The sequence below is a fragment of the Echiichthys vipera genome, assembly GCF_963691815.1.
Source record: "Echiichthys vipera genome assembly, chromosome: X".
Classification (NCBI taxonomy): domain Eukaryota; kingdom Metazoa; phylum Chordata; class Actinopteri; order Perciformes; family Trachinidae; genus Echiichthys; species Echiichthys vipera.
In genome coordinates, this window is record NC_139825.1 from 5,312,787 (window position 1) to 5,332,443 (window position 19,657).

The following is a 19,657-nucleotide window of genomic DNA, read 5'->3' on the forward strand; positions in this document are numbered from 1 at the left end:
GGATGGTGCACAGTAAATAATGTGGGCTTCGTAGATAATTGGCAGTCTTTCTGGGGAAAACCTGGTCTTATTAGGAGCGATGGTATTCATCCTACTTTGGAGGGTGCAGCTCTCATATCTAAGATCCTGGACGCAGTTGTTAGCGGTTTAAAACCATGAAAACCCAGTGTTGGGATCAGGAAGCAGAGTCAATGTTTAATACACCTCTCTGCGCTGCCCTTACCAAAGATGCAGAGTTAGTAGAGTTGCAGTCTTACACACCTCTCCACGCTCCCTGTGAAGCATTTTCCAGCTCAGTATCTTATACAAACGCTGTGTGCCTCACAGTCATCTCTATTAATTCAATCAACAATTAACAGAAGAGGAGCCATACAGAAAAACTTGATACAAATCAACCCCAAATCTGCGATAATGCAACAAAATCAGAAAATAAAATGTGGACTTAAAACATCAGATCTCTGCCATCTAAAGCTGTATTAGTAAATGATCTGATATCAGATAACCATATTGATTTGCTCTTTGTCTGACTGAAACCTGGCAGTGTCCTGAAGAATATGTTAGCCTAAATGAATCCACTCCTTCCAGTCATATTAATACTCATATTCCTCGAGGGAGTGGTCGAGGAGGAGGCGTTGCAGCTATTTATGACTCAGGCCTATTAATAAACCCTAATCCTAAACTATATTATAATTCATTTGAAAGTCTTGTTCTTTGTCTTTCACATTCAACCTGGAAAACTGTGCAGGCAATTATACTTGTTATAGTGTACCGTGCTCCTGGTCCGTACTCTGAATTTCTATCTGAATTCTCAGAGTTTCTGTCAAATTTAGTCCTTCAGGGCGAACTCACACTGTCCTTCCGCACCGCGCCCCGGGCTTTAGGGTACTTGTCCCCCCTCCCTCTCCCCCCGCGCCCCAGGCCCGTTTGTACTCACACTGCCTGCATTGATTGACGTCATCGCGAAGCGTCTCTTTGTTTACAAATCTTTCCATAGACCTCAGAGTTTTTGTGCGTCTTGTCCGACTGTTTTTGAATATTTTCATCCGACCAATCACACCAACGTGAACCTTTCGCCACCATTGTTGTTGTTGTTAAATGTCCGTGCATGGTCCGTCCTTCTAATTTCTATGTCCGAACAGGCGCACATGAATGATGTCAGAACCGCCGTAGGCATCGTGATCGTGCTCGTACACGTGCGCGTGCTCGTACATGTGCAAACACGCTCTACAAAAGCCCACCTCTCTCAGGCGGGCCGTGGACGGCCCGCTGGTCGCAGTTATGCGCGGAGCGGGTGCACTAACACTGGTCAAACGCACTAGGATTTAGCTGAAAAAACGGTAGGACAGTGTGAGTGTGCCCTAAATCTGATAAAGTAATCATTGTAGGAAATGTTAATATTCACGTGGACGTTGATAATAATAGCCTTAGTACTGCGTTTATCTCTCTATTAGATTCGATTGGTTTTAGTCAGAGTATACATAAACCTACTCACTGTTTTAATCACACCCTCAACCTTGTTTTGGTTTATGATGTGGAAATCAATGACTTAATAGTCTTTCCACAGAATCCTATTTTATCAGACCATTATTTAATATCATTTGACTTGGTATTACAGGACTACTCACCTCTGGGCAAAAGTTTCTACACTAGATGTTTATCTGATAGTCCTATGACTAAATTTAAGGAAGCGTTTCCATCTGCATTTAATTAAATGCTTTATCCTAATATTCAAGATTCCTGCAATACCAGAGCAGCCTATTACTCTCCTTTAATAGATGAGAATAATAACAATCCTAGATTTCTTTTCAGCACTGTAGCCAGGCTGACAGAGAGCCACAGCTCTATTGAGCCATGTATTCCTATAACCCTCAGTAGCAACAACTTCATGACCTTCTTTAATGACAAAATTATAACTATTAGAGACAAAATCAACTCGCTTGGCACCAATTTTTCTTTAAACCCAGGAACCTTAGAAACAACTGTAAGACCTGATATATTCTTGGACTGCTTTTCTACAGTTGACCTTAACAAATTAACCTCAACTATTTCAGCATCAAAGCCTTCTATTTGTCTCTTAGACTCTATTCCAACTAGGTTACTTAAAGAAGTGTTACCTATAGTTAGCACTCCTGTACTAGATATGATTAATATGTCTTTATCAGCAGGTTATGTACCACAGTCTTTTAAAGTAGCTGTAATTAAACCTCTTCTTAAAAATCCCAGTCTTGATCCTGAGGTACTAGCCAACTATAGACCTATATCTAACCTTCCTTTTCTCTCTAAGATCCTCGAGAAATTAGTCGCCAATCACCTGTGTGACTTTTTACATAATAATGAGTTATTTAAGGACTTCTAGTCAGGATTTAGAGCGAATCATAGCACTGAGACAGCACTGGTAAAAATGACCAACGACCTTCTAGTAGCTTCAGACAAAGGACTTGTCTCTGTACTTGTTTTACTAGATCTTAGTGCTGCCTTTGACACTACTGACCATCGCATCCTGCTACAGGGACTGGAGCATCTAATTGGCATTAAAGGAACCGCACTGAGCTGGTTTAAGTCTTATTTATCAGAGATCTCAGTTTGTACGTGTTAATGACAATCTTCCATGCACACTTAAGTCAGTCACGGAGTCCCACAGGGTTCTGTCCTTGGACCGATTCTATACACCTTATATATGCTTCCCTTAGGAAATATAATAAGGAAGTACTCCATAAATTTTCATTGTTATGCTGATGATAAACAAATATATTTGTCGATCAAACCAGAAGAAACCGATCAGTTAGATAAAAATCAAATGTGCATTAAGGAAATAAAAAGCTGAATGACCTGAAATTTTCTGATGTTAAACTGAAGTTATTGTACTTGGCCCCAAAGGCCTCCGAAACTCAATATCTAAAGATATTGTTACTCTGGAGGATGTTGTGTTGTCCTCCAGCACCACAGTAAGGAATCTGGGTGTTATTTTTGATCAGGATATGTCCTTCAATTCTCACATAAAACTAACAACAAGAACCTCATATTTTCACCTACGTTATATTGCAAAAATTAGGATCATTGTGTCTCAGAAAGATGCAGAAAAACTAGTCCATGCATTTGTTACTTCTAGGCTGGACTATTGAAACTCCTTATTATCGGGCTACTCCAATAAGTCTGTTAAGAGTCTCTAGTTGGTCCAAAATGCTGCAGCTCGAGTACTAACTAAAACAAATCGAAGACAACATATTCCTCCTGTATTAGCTTCTTTGCACTGGCTACCTGTAAAAGCTAGAATAGAATTTAAAATCCTTCTCCTTACCTACAAAGCTCTTATTGGTCAGGCTCCATCGTATCTTAAAGAGCTCATAGTACCGTATTACCCGACGAGATCGCTGCGCTCTGAGAATGCAGGGCTACTTCTCTTTCCGAGAATCTCCAAAAGTAGAATGGGAGGCAGAGCCTTCAGCTACCAAGCTCCTCTCCTGTGGAACCAACTCCCAAGTGTTATTCAGGAGGCAGACACTGTCCCCATATTTAAGAGTAAACTTAAAACTTTCCTTTTTGATAAAGCTTACAGCTAGGGCTTACCAGCCCTTAGCTATGTTGTTATTTTTAATCTGATTTTGTTCTGCTTAATGATGCTGCTATAGGCCTAGTCTGCCAGGGGATAATACTGTTGCTGATACTCTGAGCTTTTATCCTCTGTGTCTGTATCGTTCATGTCTCATCAATGCATGTTACTAATTCAACTTCTTCCCCAGTGTTGTTTGTGTTTTGTTCTCTCGCAGATCTCTGCTGATTATGGTGGTGCCGGCTGCCGTGGTCCTGCATGATGCTTTCTGCTACTATTATAACTATTAGTCATATATACTATCACTGGTCGTATAAACTATAAAAATGTGTAGCCATAAAAACACCATCAGTGGTATGTCTCGCTGTATCGTAGCTGCTATTGCCGCTACTTATCATTGATCATGTTTGCCACCATAATTATCATTTTCATATTCTATCACCTTAGCTGCGCTTGTTTCTACTATTCTACTATATTAATTGCCTTAACATACAAGTCATATTCACATTACTATATATACTATTATAGTTACTGTTACTTTTTGGTTGCTTGAATCTCTGGAAGTGTTTCTGTCTCTCTGTCTGTCTTGGTCTCTCTCTGTCCATCTTTTCTCTCTTTCTCTCTCCTTTTCTTCCTCCCCAACCGGTCAAGACAGATGGCCATCCTCCACAGAGCTGGGTCTGTCTGACGTTCCTGCCTGTTATAGGGAAGGTTTTCGTTGCCACCGTACTCTACGGGGGAATTGTTGGATCTATGTAAATCATAAATAAGTCATAGAGTGTGGTCTTTACCTACTCTGTAAAGTGTCCTGAGATAACTTTTGTTATGATTTGGCACTATAAATAAAATTGAATTGAATTGAAATTAATTACATCATGTCCTCCATAACCTGATGCCCTCAGCCCTCCCTAATGGACACCTCTACAGTGTCCTTCACGCCTGACCTGGTGAGAAGACAGCTGATGAGACTCCACTCTGGCAAAGCTGCAAGCCCCGATAGTGTATTTCCCAGGTTGCTTAAAGCCTGTGCCCCCCAGCTGTGTGGAGTACTGAGTCAAGTCTTCAGCCTGAGCCTGCACCTCTAGAGGGTCCCTGTACTGTGGAAGACTTCCTGTCTCGTGCTGGTGCCAAAGACGCCACGTCCCAGTGGCTCCCAGGAATACAGACAGGTGGCCCTGACGTCCCACATCATGACGACCATGGAGAGACTCGTCCTGGAGCAGCTAAGGCCTATGGTCAGGCCCTTCACTGATCCACTACAGTTCGCCTACCAGCCCTGCCTGGGAGTTCAGGACTGCATCACCTACCTGCTGAACAGAGTCTACAGTCATCTGGACCAGCCTGCGAGCACTGTGAGAGTCATGTTCTTCTGACTACTCTAGTGCATTCAACACCATCCGTCCGGCTCTACTGGGTGAGAAGATGGCTGCGATGCAGGTGGAGGCCCCCATTGTGTCCTGGATTATGGATTACCTGATGGGAAGACCACAGTATGTACGCCAACAGGACAGGGTGGTCAGCAACACTGGGGCCCCACAGGGGACTGTCCTCTCTCCCTTTCTCTTCACCCTCTTCACCTCAGACTTCAACTATTGAGTCCTGCCACCTTCAGAAGTTTTCTGATGACTCCGCAATAGTTGGCTGCATTGGAAAGGGGGATGAAAGTGAATACAGGACTGTTGTGGGCAACTTTGTCACTTGGAGTGAGCTGAATCATCTGCAGCTCAACGTGACTAAAACAAAGGAGCTCGTAGTGGATCTGAGGAGGGTGAAAACACCTGTGACCCCTGTCTCCATCCAGGGGGTCCCTGTGGACACTGTAGAGGAGTATAAGTACCTGGGGGTGTACTTCAATAATAAGTTGAACTGGACTAGAAACACAGAGGCTGTCTACAAAAAGGGCCAAAGTCCACTCTTCTTCCTGAGAAGGCTGAGGTCCTTAAACATCTGCCGGACGATGCTAAGGATGTTTTATGAGTCTGTTGTGGCCAGTGCGATCTTCTTCACTGTCACATGCTGGGGCAGTGGGCTGAAGGTCGCAGACACCAACAGACTGAACAAACTGATAAGGAGGGGGATGAGCTTGACACCCTGACGACTGTGGCAGAGAGGAGGATGCTGTCCAGGCACTGGTCTATCCTGGACAATGTCTCCCATCCTCTCTACGACACACTGGCCCAGCAGAGGAGCACCTTCAGCAGAAGACTCCTCCCACCCAGATGCACCACAGAGTTCCACAGGAAATCTTTCCTGCCTGTGGTCATTAAACTATACAATGCATCCCTAGGAGAGTCTGTCACCTCCTCTCTGTAATTCAGACTCAACCACAGACAACCTTTGATCATGTATATACTTCACTACTGTAAATATTAATTTCTGTAAATTAAAATTTCAGTCTTTTCTGATATAAGTTTAGTCTGTATAATATTTGTAGTTTGGAGATGTGCAACAAAAATAATTCCCCCCGGGGATTATTAAAGTATTTCTGATTCTGATATAATTTGATCTAAACTTGACTTGATGCCTAACACCTCAATCGATTTTACCTAACTTCTCCAGAGTGTGTTTACCTGAGCGTGCGTTTGACCAGGTTGGTGACCTCCTTGTAGTCTTCATTGAGCTGGTTCTTCAGCCGCAGCACTCTGCAACGCTGGCTAACGCACTCTCTACACAGAGAAGAGCCTGAACAAACACACATAAGTGGGATAAATGTAGAAGACAACCGTTGTGGTTTTATAGAGCGGTTAAAATTAGAGACATTTCTAGGCATTGAGATGTGCTTTGTACAATGTATCTAATCTGACTGTAAACAAGAGTATTTCCCCAAATTACAGTAGTTCAACCATAGCTTTGCATATGTGAGTCAACTATGGATGTTAATGATTTATCAGTGATTGAATAATCACCCTTAATGGGATACTTTTCTGATTTCCAACTTTGTGCCATGGCAATGCAGGCAGCGTGTGCACATGAGCAGTGATTGGCTTCTTCACCATGGAGACGTGTTGGACGTGTTTGTCAAATGATGCAAAACATCACAGAAACATGACAAAGCATCAATCAGTGCGTTTACATGCACAACAGTAACCCGAAAATGGCCTAACCCGGTTAAGGGAATAATCAGATTATTGAAGTTCCCCTTGTTTCCATGAAAGGGGGTTGAATGGGAAAATGACAGAGTAACTCTTCCTTCAGTACAGTAGGTGGAGCTCCACCAACATACAGCTGGACTGAATACAGCTGTTTTGTCAAAATCACAAACGGCAGACTTTTGAACAGAATTATGACAGAAACAGGTCTTCTTGGAAGTGATGTTAGTTGCCATTGTGAAGTCCTCCCTCTGTTTAAAGGTAACGCTCTATTATTGTGGTTGTTTTTTCACATTGTTTTGGCACTGTTGCTTCAATGTTTATTCTAATTCCAGGTCAAAAGCCACCGCCGGGGCGGTAAGTGGTTAGAGCAGTCGCCCCACGTAAAGAGGCTGAAGGTCCTCGAGGCAGTGGCCGCGGGTTCTACTCTGACCTGCGGCCCTTTGCTGCATGTCTATTCCTCTCTCTATCACCCCATTTCCTGTCTGTCCTATCTGATAAAAGGCTTGAAAAAACTGCCAAAATAATAATCTTAATTTTTTTTTTTTTTAAACCACCGCCACGGCACTTGTGCAGATGAGAAACACGATGATGTCCGGGTAAAGTGTTTACATGCAAGATAACTCCGGTTACTAAAGAAACTATCTAGGTCTGTAAACGGGGGTATGAGAACTCCCGGGGTAAAGTGTTTACATGGTGTTTTAGGAACCGGAGTATGCCCTTAACACTTTTAAACTGCATGTAAACGCACTGATTGGTGGATCTCGGCGAACCTCCTAAGCAACAGAATTTGATCAATTAAGTTCAACAAACTTAAACCTCTTTAGTGTGCTGTGGCAGCTGCTTCTTTAACTATTTCTCTCAGTAGTATCACATGCATGATTTATAAGCCATATATTAAGTTGGAAGCACTAAAACTCTCAACTCATGATTGGAGAAGAGACCACAACCTCTGTTTAACTGACCTTCCAATCGCGGCCCTCCACTGTAGCGCTCATAGAGGAGCTGAGCAGCTTGCAGAGAAACCCTCTTGGAGTCTGCCACCTTGTCTGGGTGCAATTTGCCATGAGAACAAAGGAAGAGGGAGTTGTCAATCTCTTTAGTGGCAGTGGAGTCCGCTAGCCACTTCTTCAACCAGTCCAGGGGGATAAACTCATAAGGCTGGCCTGAGGAGGGAACGCAAAGCAACACATCAAACATAAAAAGATACAAGACCTCTGATTTTGATTAATTAAATTCAGGCTCATTCTTTGATGGCAACTGGCTTTATGTATATTATTTCTAACATATCCATATATTAACACATGCAGTGTTTCCCCTAGGCCAGGGGTGTCCAATCCTGCTCCTAGAGGGCCACTCACCTGCATGTTTTAGGTTTCTCCCTGCTCTAACTGTTGCTCCATCTGCTGGTGTTAGTATTGTATTAACCTGTCTCTCTGCTCCCCCATTACCCCAGGCTGTCTTGCTGTTCCTGAACCTTGATTGGCTGATTGACCCAAGCTGCACTATCTATGTTGACCTAATGAGGCCTCAACCATAAAGAGAGCTCTCTCCCTCTCTCACCCTTGTGGCAGTAGCCTGTTGTTTTGATTTGAGGCAGTTTAATTTAATCTTATTTTGGTTGGGAAGGATGGGCTAGCTTTGGTGTTTTAGTGGCTTTGTTTCTAGTTTAGTTTATTATTTAGGTAGTCTTAGAGTGTGGTTGGCCAGAGCACCAGTTATTATTTTCCCCAGCCCATCTGACCCTTTTGTTGTTTTGGTTCAAGTTTAGTTTTTTTTTGTTAGACAATAATAAATCCTTTGTGGCATTGATGTGCTCATTATCAAGCAGCTGAAGCTTGTCACAGGTTTGATAATTGTTAGACTTGACCTTATCAAGTCAGTCTGCTATAAGTTTGATTTTAAAGTTATCAAGTCAGTCTGCTTTAAGTTTGATTCTGAAATTATCACTTGTCAGTGTGGACACGTCAACATTTTGCGGTTTTCACTGCTACGATGTTGCATGTGTGGCTGCTTGTAATGCAACCACACAAGTCTACTATAGTGGGCTATTTTCATCATAAGGTCTATTTTATTTTATTAGACGACACAGAGGAAAACATCGCCACTGAGCTTCCATGGCACTACAATGATTTTCACTGTGGTGGCAGACAATTCCTATATGCCTCAAAATTTATAATGCAGGAGAAACCCTGGTGTTGTGTTGTACTTACCAGGGGGAGCTCTTGTACAAATTAAGCAATATCCCCCCATCAATTTAACTGTGCCTTTTATTACACTGTCTGTACTTTTGGTGTGTGTTTTAATTTAAAGTCACAACAAACATGAGCACTCTGTTTATTGTTTCTGTTAAGTGGACGATGGGTGAATAGGGAATGTTTTTACCAACCTTCTATTGCGGGTAAAACCTCGTAGAGCTCCTTCACCTCCTCATGCTTGGCTTTGCCCTTATCCACACTCTGTTTTCTCATGTCGGCCATCTCACTGCACCACTCCTCAAATTTATGGTTGTCTTGGTCCACCAACCTCTGAAGGAAGGCTGGGAGCCAGGACAGAGGGAAAAGGAACCATCAGACAAGAAGACATGGGCCAAGCTACAGGCTGTGTTTTATCTATTAAACCACATCTATCAAGATATTCTCAATTCCTTAGTGAAAACAAAGATCGAAACGATCACTGCTTCCTTGTCTGGCTGCCATCTTTGTTTGTATCAAAAAATAAGACATTATACACAAACATGCTAACTGTAAAATTAGTTAAGATTCTACTTCTCACCTGGCACCTCAATGTTGGTCCAGGAGGGATCTGAATTCTCCTCTTCTTGGACCTTATACACCAGCATGTAGGCATTTCTGGAGCAGTGATAGCCTTTATTGCACTTAGGCTTTCGTGTCTGGGACTTTACTGTCTCAGCTATGGACCAAAATAACCAAGAAGTAAGAGTAACAAATTTGAGAAAGTGTACACATTTATAGACATGACCCTCAGGTGGGTAAAAGGTCATCTTTATTTTACCAAAGCACCTTCTTCTTCATGGTGACTATCCATTTTCAACAAATAAACTTCTTGAATGCAGATGAAAATAGTTTTTTTTAACAGTGAAGAATATTATTCTACATTTAAAATAATACTACATAACAATAAAACCTCTAGAACGTTAGATTACCTATGGTAACTAAAGTGGATCTATACAGTGTCCATTTAGTACTACTCACCAATGTCCTCCTCAGTGCCAAGCTGCAGTTTCTTGCCTTCCATCTTTTCAATTTCCTCGTCATTGAATTTGTACCAGTCACTGGTACGAGCATCCTTCAGATGGGCGATGTAGTGGCCTGAGTAGGCACTGATGCCCCGATGGATCAGCACGGCACTCAGCTCATAAACACACTTCTGGTCTGAAGAAACAGTCCGTCCAAGGACACACAGACATAAACACATTTACTTTTCAAAAAATATTGGTTGAGAGGGGATAAGATGTAGTAATAGTATAGTGAACACGTGACAGACCCTGCTTTGACACTACTGGCCACGTTTGCCCCAGAAGACTATTGGAAATGTCCCTCTTGCTTTCTGAATACAAACAACTTGTTCTCAGTCCTTTAAATTTAAAGAGAGATGAAAATACTAGTGTATGCAGTTGCTTTCTTCTGTATAGGTGACACGTCAGTATGCATTGATGATTAAAGCACTGTGCAGAATGTATGTGTCTCTCTATCACAGAGATTCATACTGCTTATACCTGGATTTCCTTCCAAGAAAGGTCCCATGTCCAGCTGCTCTGGAAAACTGATAAAGGTGTTGAGCTTCTTCTTGTGGCCCGTTTGTCTGGGGAGGACAACGCGGTTTAGTAAACCTTTCTACTCACACCATTGGAAAGTATACACTAATGGCATCAGTATTGGGGCAGCAGTAGCTCAGTTTGTAGGGACTTGTTTTTCAGGCCTTAGTGTGTTGTAATGAATAACAACAATAACAGAGAAAATGTAATTTCTGTAATTAGGGATGAATAAAATACATCCTAATCAGTACTACAATGGCTAACCTATCAAAGACAAAGCGCATGAGCTGCAGATTGAGGGTTGGAGGAAGGCTGTGCAGTCTGATCCTTCGAGTGGCGCTCTGTTTACTCTGACAGCTCTCACAGAAGTATCGATTCTCCCCATCAAGCTTCTCCTCCTGCAAGGTGTAGGGCAACGCACAGTAAAACGTTAGGTTTGTGCCACAATCCAGGTTTACGAGTGAAGAACGAGAGTTCTTACTCATGCTACCAAGCTGTCATCGGCAACTTAACACAACCCAAGTAACGTCTTGGCTCTGATGGCAGGTAATAGGTTCCTGCGTCATGACGTGCCTATGCCCGAGGCTATAACAGACCCTGTGCACCTGCCATCGTCGTTGGCAGCAGCTTTACTTCAGCCCGCTCCAACAGTGGGACAACAAGGCTGAAATAGTAAGAACTCTCTTTCTTCACTCGTAAAACCTGGGTTGTAGCACAACCCTAACGTTTTACGTCATTTTGAACTTGAGTTCAGACTTTACTACAAAGCATACCACCACCCTTGCTGGCCTTCAGAGGGCACCGTGCAACCCTTCTGACCACAGTATGAAGCAACACGGGAACCATGGCAACTGTCCATGTCATCCCTTGTTTAGCAGCATAAAAGCCGGTATGCTAATGAGGCCAATGTATCAATGTCTGGCTGCGCGCCCTTCCCAAGTATGCCCAGTGCACACAGACTGGAGACAGTCTATGTAAGCGCTCCTCCTCTGCTGAAGCAAAAGGAGGGGGGCAAAATGCTCCACAAGCATAGATCTGAAACTAGCTGATACAAGCTGTTGGGCAACAGCTTGTATCAGCTTAAAAGGTCATACACGATCACTGCAGGAACAAAGCGGTCAGGTCTGAGCGTATGCTTACGCAACGAGCCATCAGTGGAGCCTGCATCCTAGCATCACCATGCACTGACACGCTGAGACCGTGACTCTGGCACATCGCCCGAGCTGTCATTTCAATACGCAGCCGCCTGTCCGCAGACAGGTGCACAGGCATTAACCGGGAGTTCAGCTCCAGACCCAAAAATGTTGTCACTTGTTTGGGTGCGAGGCAACTTTTCTTCCAGTCTTTCAGAAAACCCAGTTCTTACAGGTTATTTTTCATTGTCTTGGTGTGCGTAATGGCATGGCTCCTGGTAACAGTAAATTCTTATTCCTCTCTCGCGGAGAGGGGCCAACGCAGTGTTCACACACACCGTGAACATCCACGGACTGAGGGAGAGACTGAATGGAAGGACAAAAAACTGATATTTGTGTCTTTCCATTATGGGTATGTGAAAAAACTTGTCTTTCAGATCCCCGATAAATTAATACCGAAATAAACCGCCTGTCTGATTATTTTGAACAGATGGCGTTGCGGCAACATTGGGAACAGCATTTTCCTCAAAGATTTTTTTAATTTTCTCAAATCGAGAATAGGCCGTTTCGATCCATCTTTCTTCGGGATGAGGAAATCTGCTGTTATCTGGGGTAATAGCCTGTGTCTCACTCTGCCTCACTCACTGGGCGTATGACACCTTTCTCTAGGAGGCAGGATATCTCCTGCACTGGTGGACTGCTAGCAAACTGGCATAGACTTTCTTTAGAGTGTGTGCGATCCACGGGTAAGGATGGCAAAGCCTCCTCCACGCGGCTTCCACCTGTCTGACAGCACCGGCCTCTCGCCACAAGAGGGCAGCTTCATCCTTTCTATGGGATCGATACACTGAGGCGGAACAGCGGCTGGTCTCTTACAGCCAGGCTAACTGCCTGTGTATACTACCAGGTTATGGGTGCGCCGCGGCATCAGTGATTACAAGGCTGCAGAGTCTTCCTGCTGCCTCTCAAACCTGTGTGCGATGTCCTGTATTGCTGGGCAGAATAGGCCAGCAGTGGCAACAGAGGCATTGAGTAGCCTCCAGCTGTGGCATATTATAGGTAGCCCAATTCTGGTTCAAAGACCACAGAAGACCATCCCATAAAGGCTTGAATGGGGGCTCTCGTTTGGTGCGTAGCACCCCAGGAGAGCTGGACCTGCAACTTAATGTCGTCGCAACATGGCAGGTGGTTGGCTGCATAGCTGAACCTCGAAAATATGCCCTGCTGATCATTGAAGGGGGTTGCGTGTGGGGGGGGACAGGCCATGAAATATTCAGTCTAGCCACCGCCTGGGCCATCACCTCCATAAACTCTTTGTGGAAAGCCTCCTTCAACACAGACCCCGTGGCGCTTTCCATAGAGCTTCCCTTCTCTTCGCCATGGCCAAACGCGGAGCCATCTTCCTCCTCACCATACTCCTCCTCACTCGTCTTGGCCGACCACTGGTCGCTATGAAATTCGGCGAGCCGAGGGGGGGAAGGCTGGCTTGCGGGTGCGCTGGAGGAAGGGAGGGTTGTCAGCCTCCGTCCACAGGCTAGCAGGCTTGGTGTAAGCTGTGCTGTCCGTGGCGGGAACAAAGTGTTGAGCTCGATGGTGGAGCGTCGGGAGAGGTAGCCGGGAGCATAAAAGGCCGAAAAAGGGGTCACATAGACACAACTCCACATGCTCCTGTCCTAAGCATAGGACACAGATCTTGTCCTGTCAGTATCGGACGTGCGCCTCCCACACTGGGAGCAACGCGTCACCTTTACCTCTGACATACTTTTTCAGTGGTGGGCTAGGTTAGCCGGTGGAGTGGCTAAGGCGCTAGCTAACTCTGACCAACTTTACCTAACCTGAGAAGACGCGTCCTTTTTTTACATTTTCGGCGCTCAAACGAAGGCGAGGCCGTCTGTCCAGAAGGGGTTGCGACGAAAATGAGGAATTATTCTTTGCAAATTAACCAATGGGTTAGAAGGTGACGAGACAAGATGTCTGCAACAGGTTGAATAAAGCTCGAATGAAGATGGCAGGTGCCCAGGGTCTGTTATAGCCTCGGGCATAGGCGCGTCATGACACAATAGTCTATCACCTGACATCTGGGCCAAGACATTGGGTGGTGTTAAGTTTTCTAAATAAATTTTATTCAGCAACGCTGCCGATGACAGCTTGGTAGCGTTAGTAATAACCTGAGTTCGAAATGAAGTAAAACACAGGTTAAGACTTTTTCAGATGCAATTATTCCATTTCATACAATCTAAACATCCATTGTTTTAGTTCTGCCTCCAAACTCCAGCAATATTTGCAAGTTCTTTATACTATGACAGTGTTATGATAAAGAGAAAAAAAACAACAATATATTGCCTTGCTTACAGTATTACAATATACTGAATTGTAACCTGTTTCATTTAATGTATCATATAGCCAAGAACCTATTTGAAACAGGAGGCGGAAGCGATGCGACACAAAGCCTTGTTATGCACTTGAATGTTGGCTGGGGCTGAGTGATGCAGACTTTTGCCGTGGTGATAGTTATATATATTATCGAAGTCACTGAATCTGCAGTTTTGCTTTGCACTTGACACAAATACTCAGCAATCATCTTGTTGGCTTCGTCACTTGATAAGTGAAGTCTGACTCCTGCTAGTCTGTGCTGCTGTACGGAGCGGATCAGACACTTTCACATGGGCGCCGATACACAAAAATGAACTAAATGAGTTTTAACTGTATAGAAAAAAGGAAAACAAGGGTTGTGGAGGTGGGAAGGTGGGCAAGAAATGTAATTTGTGTATGCCCAATGACTGTGTAACACTAATAACATCGACTAGCAAGCCATAGTCCTTGCACATTTCTGTAACAATTTATGACTTATGTGAGTTTCCAAAACAACATTTACACTGTGGTCAAAAAACTGTATGCTCTCTCACTGGGCAACCATAAATGGAGACACACACTCACAATACCAGGGCGGTCTAAAATAATAGCAACCAGAACAACATAAATAGCATTTATCCATTTTAGCTCCAACATTAGGCATCTAGTAAATGACTTACATTTTTACAAAAAGAGATCAAATGATTTATCTGCATATTTTTTAGAGTCATGACATCATAAAATATGGCATGACATTAGTTTCAGGTGGTGCTAAAAAATTTGCTTCATTACTTTGCTGGCAATGACGGCACGCTGGGAGTCAACTGGTACATTGGAAATTTAGTGCCTAGATTTCAAGGAATGAAAGCTACCTTCAGGAACTCTGTGACACAGTCTGTGAGGATCTTGTGGCCATGGATGTTCAGCTCCAGCTCGTAGAATCGGGACAGCAGTGCAGATGATCGTCCACACTGGTTACATCTGGACAAAGGCCAAACCAACAATAACAGGTTTCATCCTCACTGCATAAAAAATTATTTTGTATGGGCTATAATAGGTAATAGTCATTTTTAAGTTTTCAAATGCGATTTCAATTTGAATGATTTCAATTCAACATGGTGCAAATCCTAAGTTTCCACTTTTCTGGCTTAAAGTTGTACTCCAGAACAATTGAGATAAGTTGTTTCCAGTGGCCTCTTTGGCGGTAAGATGTAACTGCAGATGAGCCAGTACTTTCAGAGTCCTCCATCTTGTCACATTAAAAGTCACTGTGTGTTGACTTTCTTTTTTTTGCTCCTTTGTAAACTTCATTGAAACACATTCACCTCTCTATTTCCGGCCTGTCCCCTATATGTTACCCTCTTAAATCCATACACGCATGTTCCTATTACACTTAAGACCTTACTACAAGCCTGACTCAGAAGTTGGAAGTTCCAAATTTTTAAATCACATTTGAATGCAGCAGACCAACTGCTGTCAACAGCGTCACTAACATGGCGGCTTATTTACATCTGGCCCAAGAGCGTCACCACAGACATGGATATTTTAATTCTCTGCAAAAATGCAACAAGTGCTTTCATAAGTGGGTCATATGATCAGTCACCACTGTTTTAACTCACTCTTTGATAGATAGTAACTTAACAGACAATTAAATAGATGAAAATCTTATGGAGTACATCTTTAATACTTATAATCAAAACAACTCTTCTTATAAAAAGCAAGTCGACCAAAAAATAGCTGTAGGCCTCTGCACGATTCTGGTCCCAATCCAAATGATGACTGTAATAAAAACATAACCTTTACTAAACCAAGTCTTGTAAAAATACCTGGTATCTAGTATGCTCCATTAACATAACAATACGGCTTTCATCTCCCTCAAGAAAGTTAAATAAATGGCTGCTAAACTTAATTTCACCTCTGACTGGCACCACATCTGATAAAAGTGTCAAACAACCAGACAGCATAACTTTAAAAACATGTCCTTAAGAAAGAATGGAACAGCACATCCCTCTATGCAACAAAAAACTCTGCCCCTTCTTTCCACAGCATCTCTATTTCATATTATTGTTTACTCTGACATATGACACACATGACTGAGTCTTAACAGAACCTGGAAAATGACCAACGTAAATGTTCTTTATCCAATGAATCATTTAATTAGTTTCATGTGAAAAACACAAAGGCCGATACTATTGCCCTATTTATTGACTAAGGTCTGACATCTCATTCACAATTGATGTTTAGCTAGGGTTGGATCAGTGGATGCCTGTTGCTTTTTTGGGGGGTGATTTTAGGCTAATTTAAAGGTCAACCACTGAAAAACGGCAGTGAGTTCTGTTGCTCAGCGGGCAGATACACAACTTGCAATGGCAGAGAGAAACAGCAGGAAAAACAGTGTGCACCACATTTTCACATCCAACTCTATGAATTAAGGGTTTTATTTTGACCAAACACGGTGTCGACATCTGGTGAAAGTCAGCAAAGCTGCACTGTTAATCAACACCCAGATAATAACTTACAGAACTGAACTCTGAATGCTGTGTGTCATGGTTTGACACTCCGATAGGTCGACTCCCACATCACTACTGTGTGTTGTTCTGCCCTGCTGGCTGTCCATTTCGCACAGATGTCAGTTCTGCATTATTGCGGAACTGTGACTATCTCCGCTGATGGCTCAGAGCAGAACAGATCTGTAGCCCCATTCCGTCTCTGTACCTTAAAGGTCACCTATTGTACTACTTTTCTGGTCTTAATTTATTATTCATGACTCCTATAGAGCAGCCTGACACGATTCACCGCCCAATAAACAATGTCGATTTTGGGGAAACTCTTCCTGTCCTCTGGCACTTTCTGCAGTCTCTGTAAACACTGTTCAGGTGACTCCTCCACCTTAACCCTTTTCCACTGAGTCCAATGGGCCGTTGTCATTGGTTACCATTCAGAAGATCTTCAAAGGGCAGTTGAGCTCTAACTGCTCCTTTTGCCGGTTAATAGGAGAAATATTACCGGACAACAACGCTCCTTTTATCTTATTCTTGGCAAAGTCACAGATAAAAATGAAATTCATTGCTGCATTACATACGACGCTGCAATGTGCACTTCTGTTTTATGTCCATGTCACAACACAACAGTAAAATGTATCTTTCTGATTGGAGCAATCTTACAACCGTCCCCTCATACAACTGTACCTGGTCTCCCCTACTACCAAATGTATTTTTCAAAGGTGGCAGTATCATGCCACCTTTGAAAAAGTGCACACTTATACAATCATATCCGCCACAGTAGATATGAGATGTGGCCTGTATTCACTTTCATCCCCCTTTCCAATGCAGCCAACTATTGCGGAGTCATCAGAAAACTTCTGAAGGTGGCAGGATAGTAGCAGTAATAGTTGAAGTCTGAGGTGAAGAGGGTGAAGAGAAAGGGAGAGAGGACATTCCCCTGTGGGGCCCCAGTGTTGCTGACCACCCTGTCAGACACACAGTTCTGTTGGCGTACATACTGTGGTCTGCCCATCAGGTAATCCATAATCCAGGACACGATGGGGGCCTCCACCTGCATCGCAGCCATCTTCTCACCCAGTAGAGCCGGACGGATGGTGTTGAATGCACTGGAGTAGTCAGAAGAACATGGCTCTCTCAGTGCTCGCAGGCTGGTCCAGATGACTGTAGACTCTGTTCAGCAGGTAGGTGATGCAGTCCTGAACTCCCAGGCAGGGCTGGTAGGCGAACTGTAGTGAATCAGTGAAGGGCCTGACCATAGGCCTTAGCTGCTCCAGGACGAGTCTCTCCATGGTCATCATGATGTGGGACGTCAGGGCCACCAATCGGAAGTCCCGAGAGCCACTGGGAAGCGGTGTCTTTGGCACAGGCACGAGGCAATACGTCTTCCACAGTACAGGGTATCTCTGGAGGTCCAGGCTTAGACTGAAGACTTGACTCAGTACTCCACACAGCTGGGGGACACAGGCTTTAAGCACCCTGGGAAATACACCATCAGTGGAGTCTCGTCAGCTGTCTTCTCACCAGGTCAGGTGTGAAGGACACTGTAGAGGTCTCCATTGGGGGAGGGCTGAGGTCATCAGGTTGTGGAGGACATGATGTAGAACAGGCCTTGTGGTCGTAGGCTTTGGTGAACCAGGTTATGATCTGAGCTGCCCAAAAGGGGGGAGAGAAGAGATGTATGCATCCTTAAAGTTAACATACATCAGGTTCAGAGTCCTCTCCTCTCTGGTAGGACAGCTCACGTACAGTTGAAAGTCAGTACGTGAGCTGAGATGTTCTGGTCCGTGATGTCCCTGTGCAGCAATGTCTCCGTGAAACACATCAGACTGCCTACTCTTGGTACTCCAGGTGGCTCCGCGTTAGCGCCGTCAGTTCACCCATTTTGTTGTACCGAGACCGTACATTTCCCATAACAACAGAGGGGAGACACTGCTTAAATCTTCTCCTCCGGCCGGCCGGCATTAGTGCGATCAGCTGTTCTCTGGAGTAAACAAAGATAGCGTGTCGCAGTGGAAGCGGCATTGTTAAAAACAACACGAAAACAATCAAAAGTAACCTCATTGTAGAGGGCAGAACTTCACAGAAGTTAGGGTGAAGAAACAAACAAAGAAGAATAGAAGTTAAGAAAGTTTAAAAAAGCGAACTCAAAGACCGGAGCGGTAACAGGCAGCATGCAACTTTGCGCATGCGCACTAGAAATCAGCTTGGCAATAATATAGGGTGATGGCAGAATGCACAGTAAAATCCTTTCAGAGTGTGATGAGTTTTATTAGAGGTTTTCCACGCCTGCCTGACAAGCCGGTATTATCAATTTATCTCCTGTGTACTACTAATGGGACAAACTAGCCGCCTCCTCCTCCTCTCAATTCTTCCTCACAAAAAAGTTGAATATAAAATGTCCTAATCTGCTTAAATATCACACTCTTTGTGATTTGTTCAGAAATATCAACTAAATTCAGTTTAATGTAGCCTCTGGTTGCAATAGTACACAGTTAACAATATTCAAATTCAAAAACTTCATTATGATATGTTTACACTTCAATATTTTAGTTAGCACACCACACCGGGTCCCACACACATCACATTCTCTGGTCAAAACATACCCCGGTAATCAACAGTCACCAACCAGAGGGTAAAATTTGACACTCCTCTAACTTTTGACACCCACATCAAACATATCTGCAAGACCTCCTTCTACCACCTCAGGCACATTGCCAAACTCCGTCCCACACTTTCAGATGCAACAAAACTGGTCCACGCCTTCATCTCCTCAAGGCTGGACTACTGCAACGCACTCCTCATCAGGACTCCTAATAAGGGCCTACAAAAACTGCAATACATTCAGAATAGTGCCGCTAGGATCCTGATGAAGGTGCGAAAATATGAACACATCACACCCATCCTCCACTTATTACACTGGCTTCCTGTCTCTTTCAGGATTGAATACAAAATCTTCCTACTCACCCATCAGAGCATCCACAGAAATGCCCCTCCCTACCTCAGAGAGCTACTCACACCACAAACCTCGACACGTAACCTCCGCACTGGGAACCAAATCATCCTCCAGCCCCCCAGGACCAATCTCTGCACCATTTGGCCTTCTGCTTAGCTGCTCTTCGTCTGTGGAAATCCCTCCCAGACCACCTGAGGGCTCCACAAACCACTGACTCTTTTAAGAAGTCTGAAAGCTTTTCTTTTTAAAAAAGCTTTCTCTAGCTTTGTATCTGCCTGCACTTGTTTTTAACTTTGTC

General features: G+C 43.8%; 1 protein-coding gene across 6 annotated transcripts in view; it reads right to left on the reverse strand.

Moving 5' to 3' along the window:
- Nucleotides 1-19,657, reverse strand: part of usp48 (ubiquitin specific peptidase 48) — a 49,063-nt gene that overhangs the window by 26,366 nt on the left and 3,040 nt on the right. For 5 of the 6 annotated variants that reach the window (XR_014593769.1, XR_014593770.1, XM_083938384.1 and 2 more), the window contains 8 exons: nucleotides 14,775-14,883; nucleotides 10,682-10,815; nucleotides 10,379-10,464; nucleotides 9,855-10,034; nucleotides 9,415-9,552; nucleotides 9,029-9,178; nucleotides 7,605-7,805; nucleotides 6,121-6,232 (listed from right to left, as the gene is read on the reverse strand). Coding sequence is in view for 4 of the 6 variants with exons in the window: in XM_083938384.1 (XP_083794510.1) it covers nucleotides 6,121-6,232; nucleotides 7,605-7,805; nucleotides 9,029-9,178; nucleotides 9,415-9,552; nucleotides 9,855-10,034; nucleotides 10,379-10,464; nucleotides 10,682-10,815; nucleotides 14,775-14,883 (1,110 nt within the window). In the remaining 2 variants the exon portion in view is untranslated. Of the gene's footprint in view, nucleotides 1-6,120; nucleotides 6,233-7,604; nucleotides 7,806-9,028; nucleotides 9,179-9,414; nucleotides 9,553-9,854; nucleotides 10,035-10,378; nucleotides 10,465-10,681; nucleotides 10,816-14,774; nucleotides 14,884-17,404; nucleotides 17,526-19,657 lie in introns of those variants that run through there. The other variant, XM_083938386.1, reaches the window with a different exon arrangement.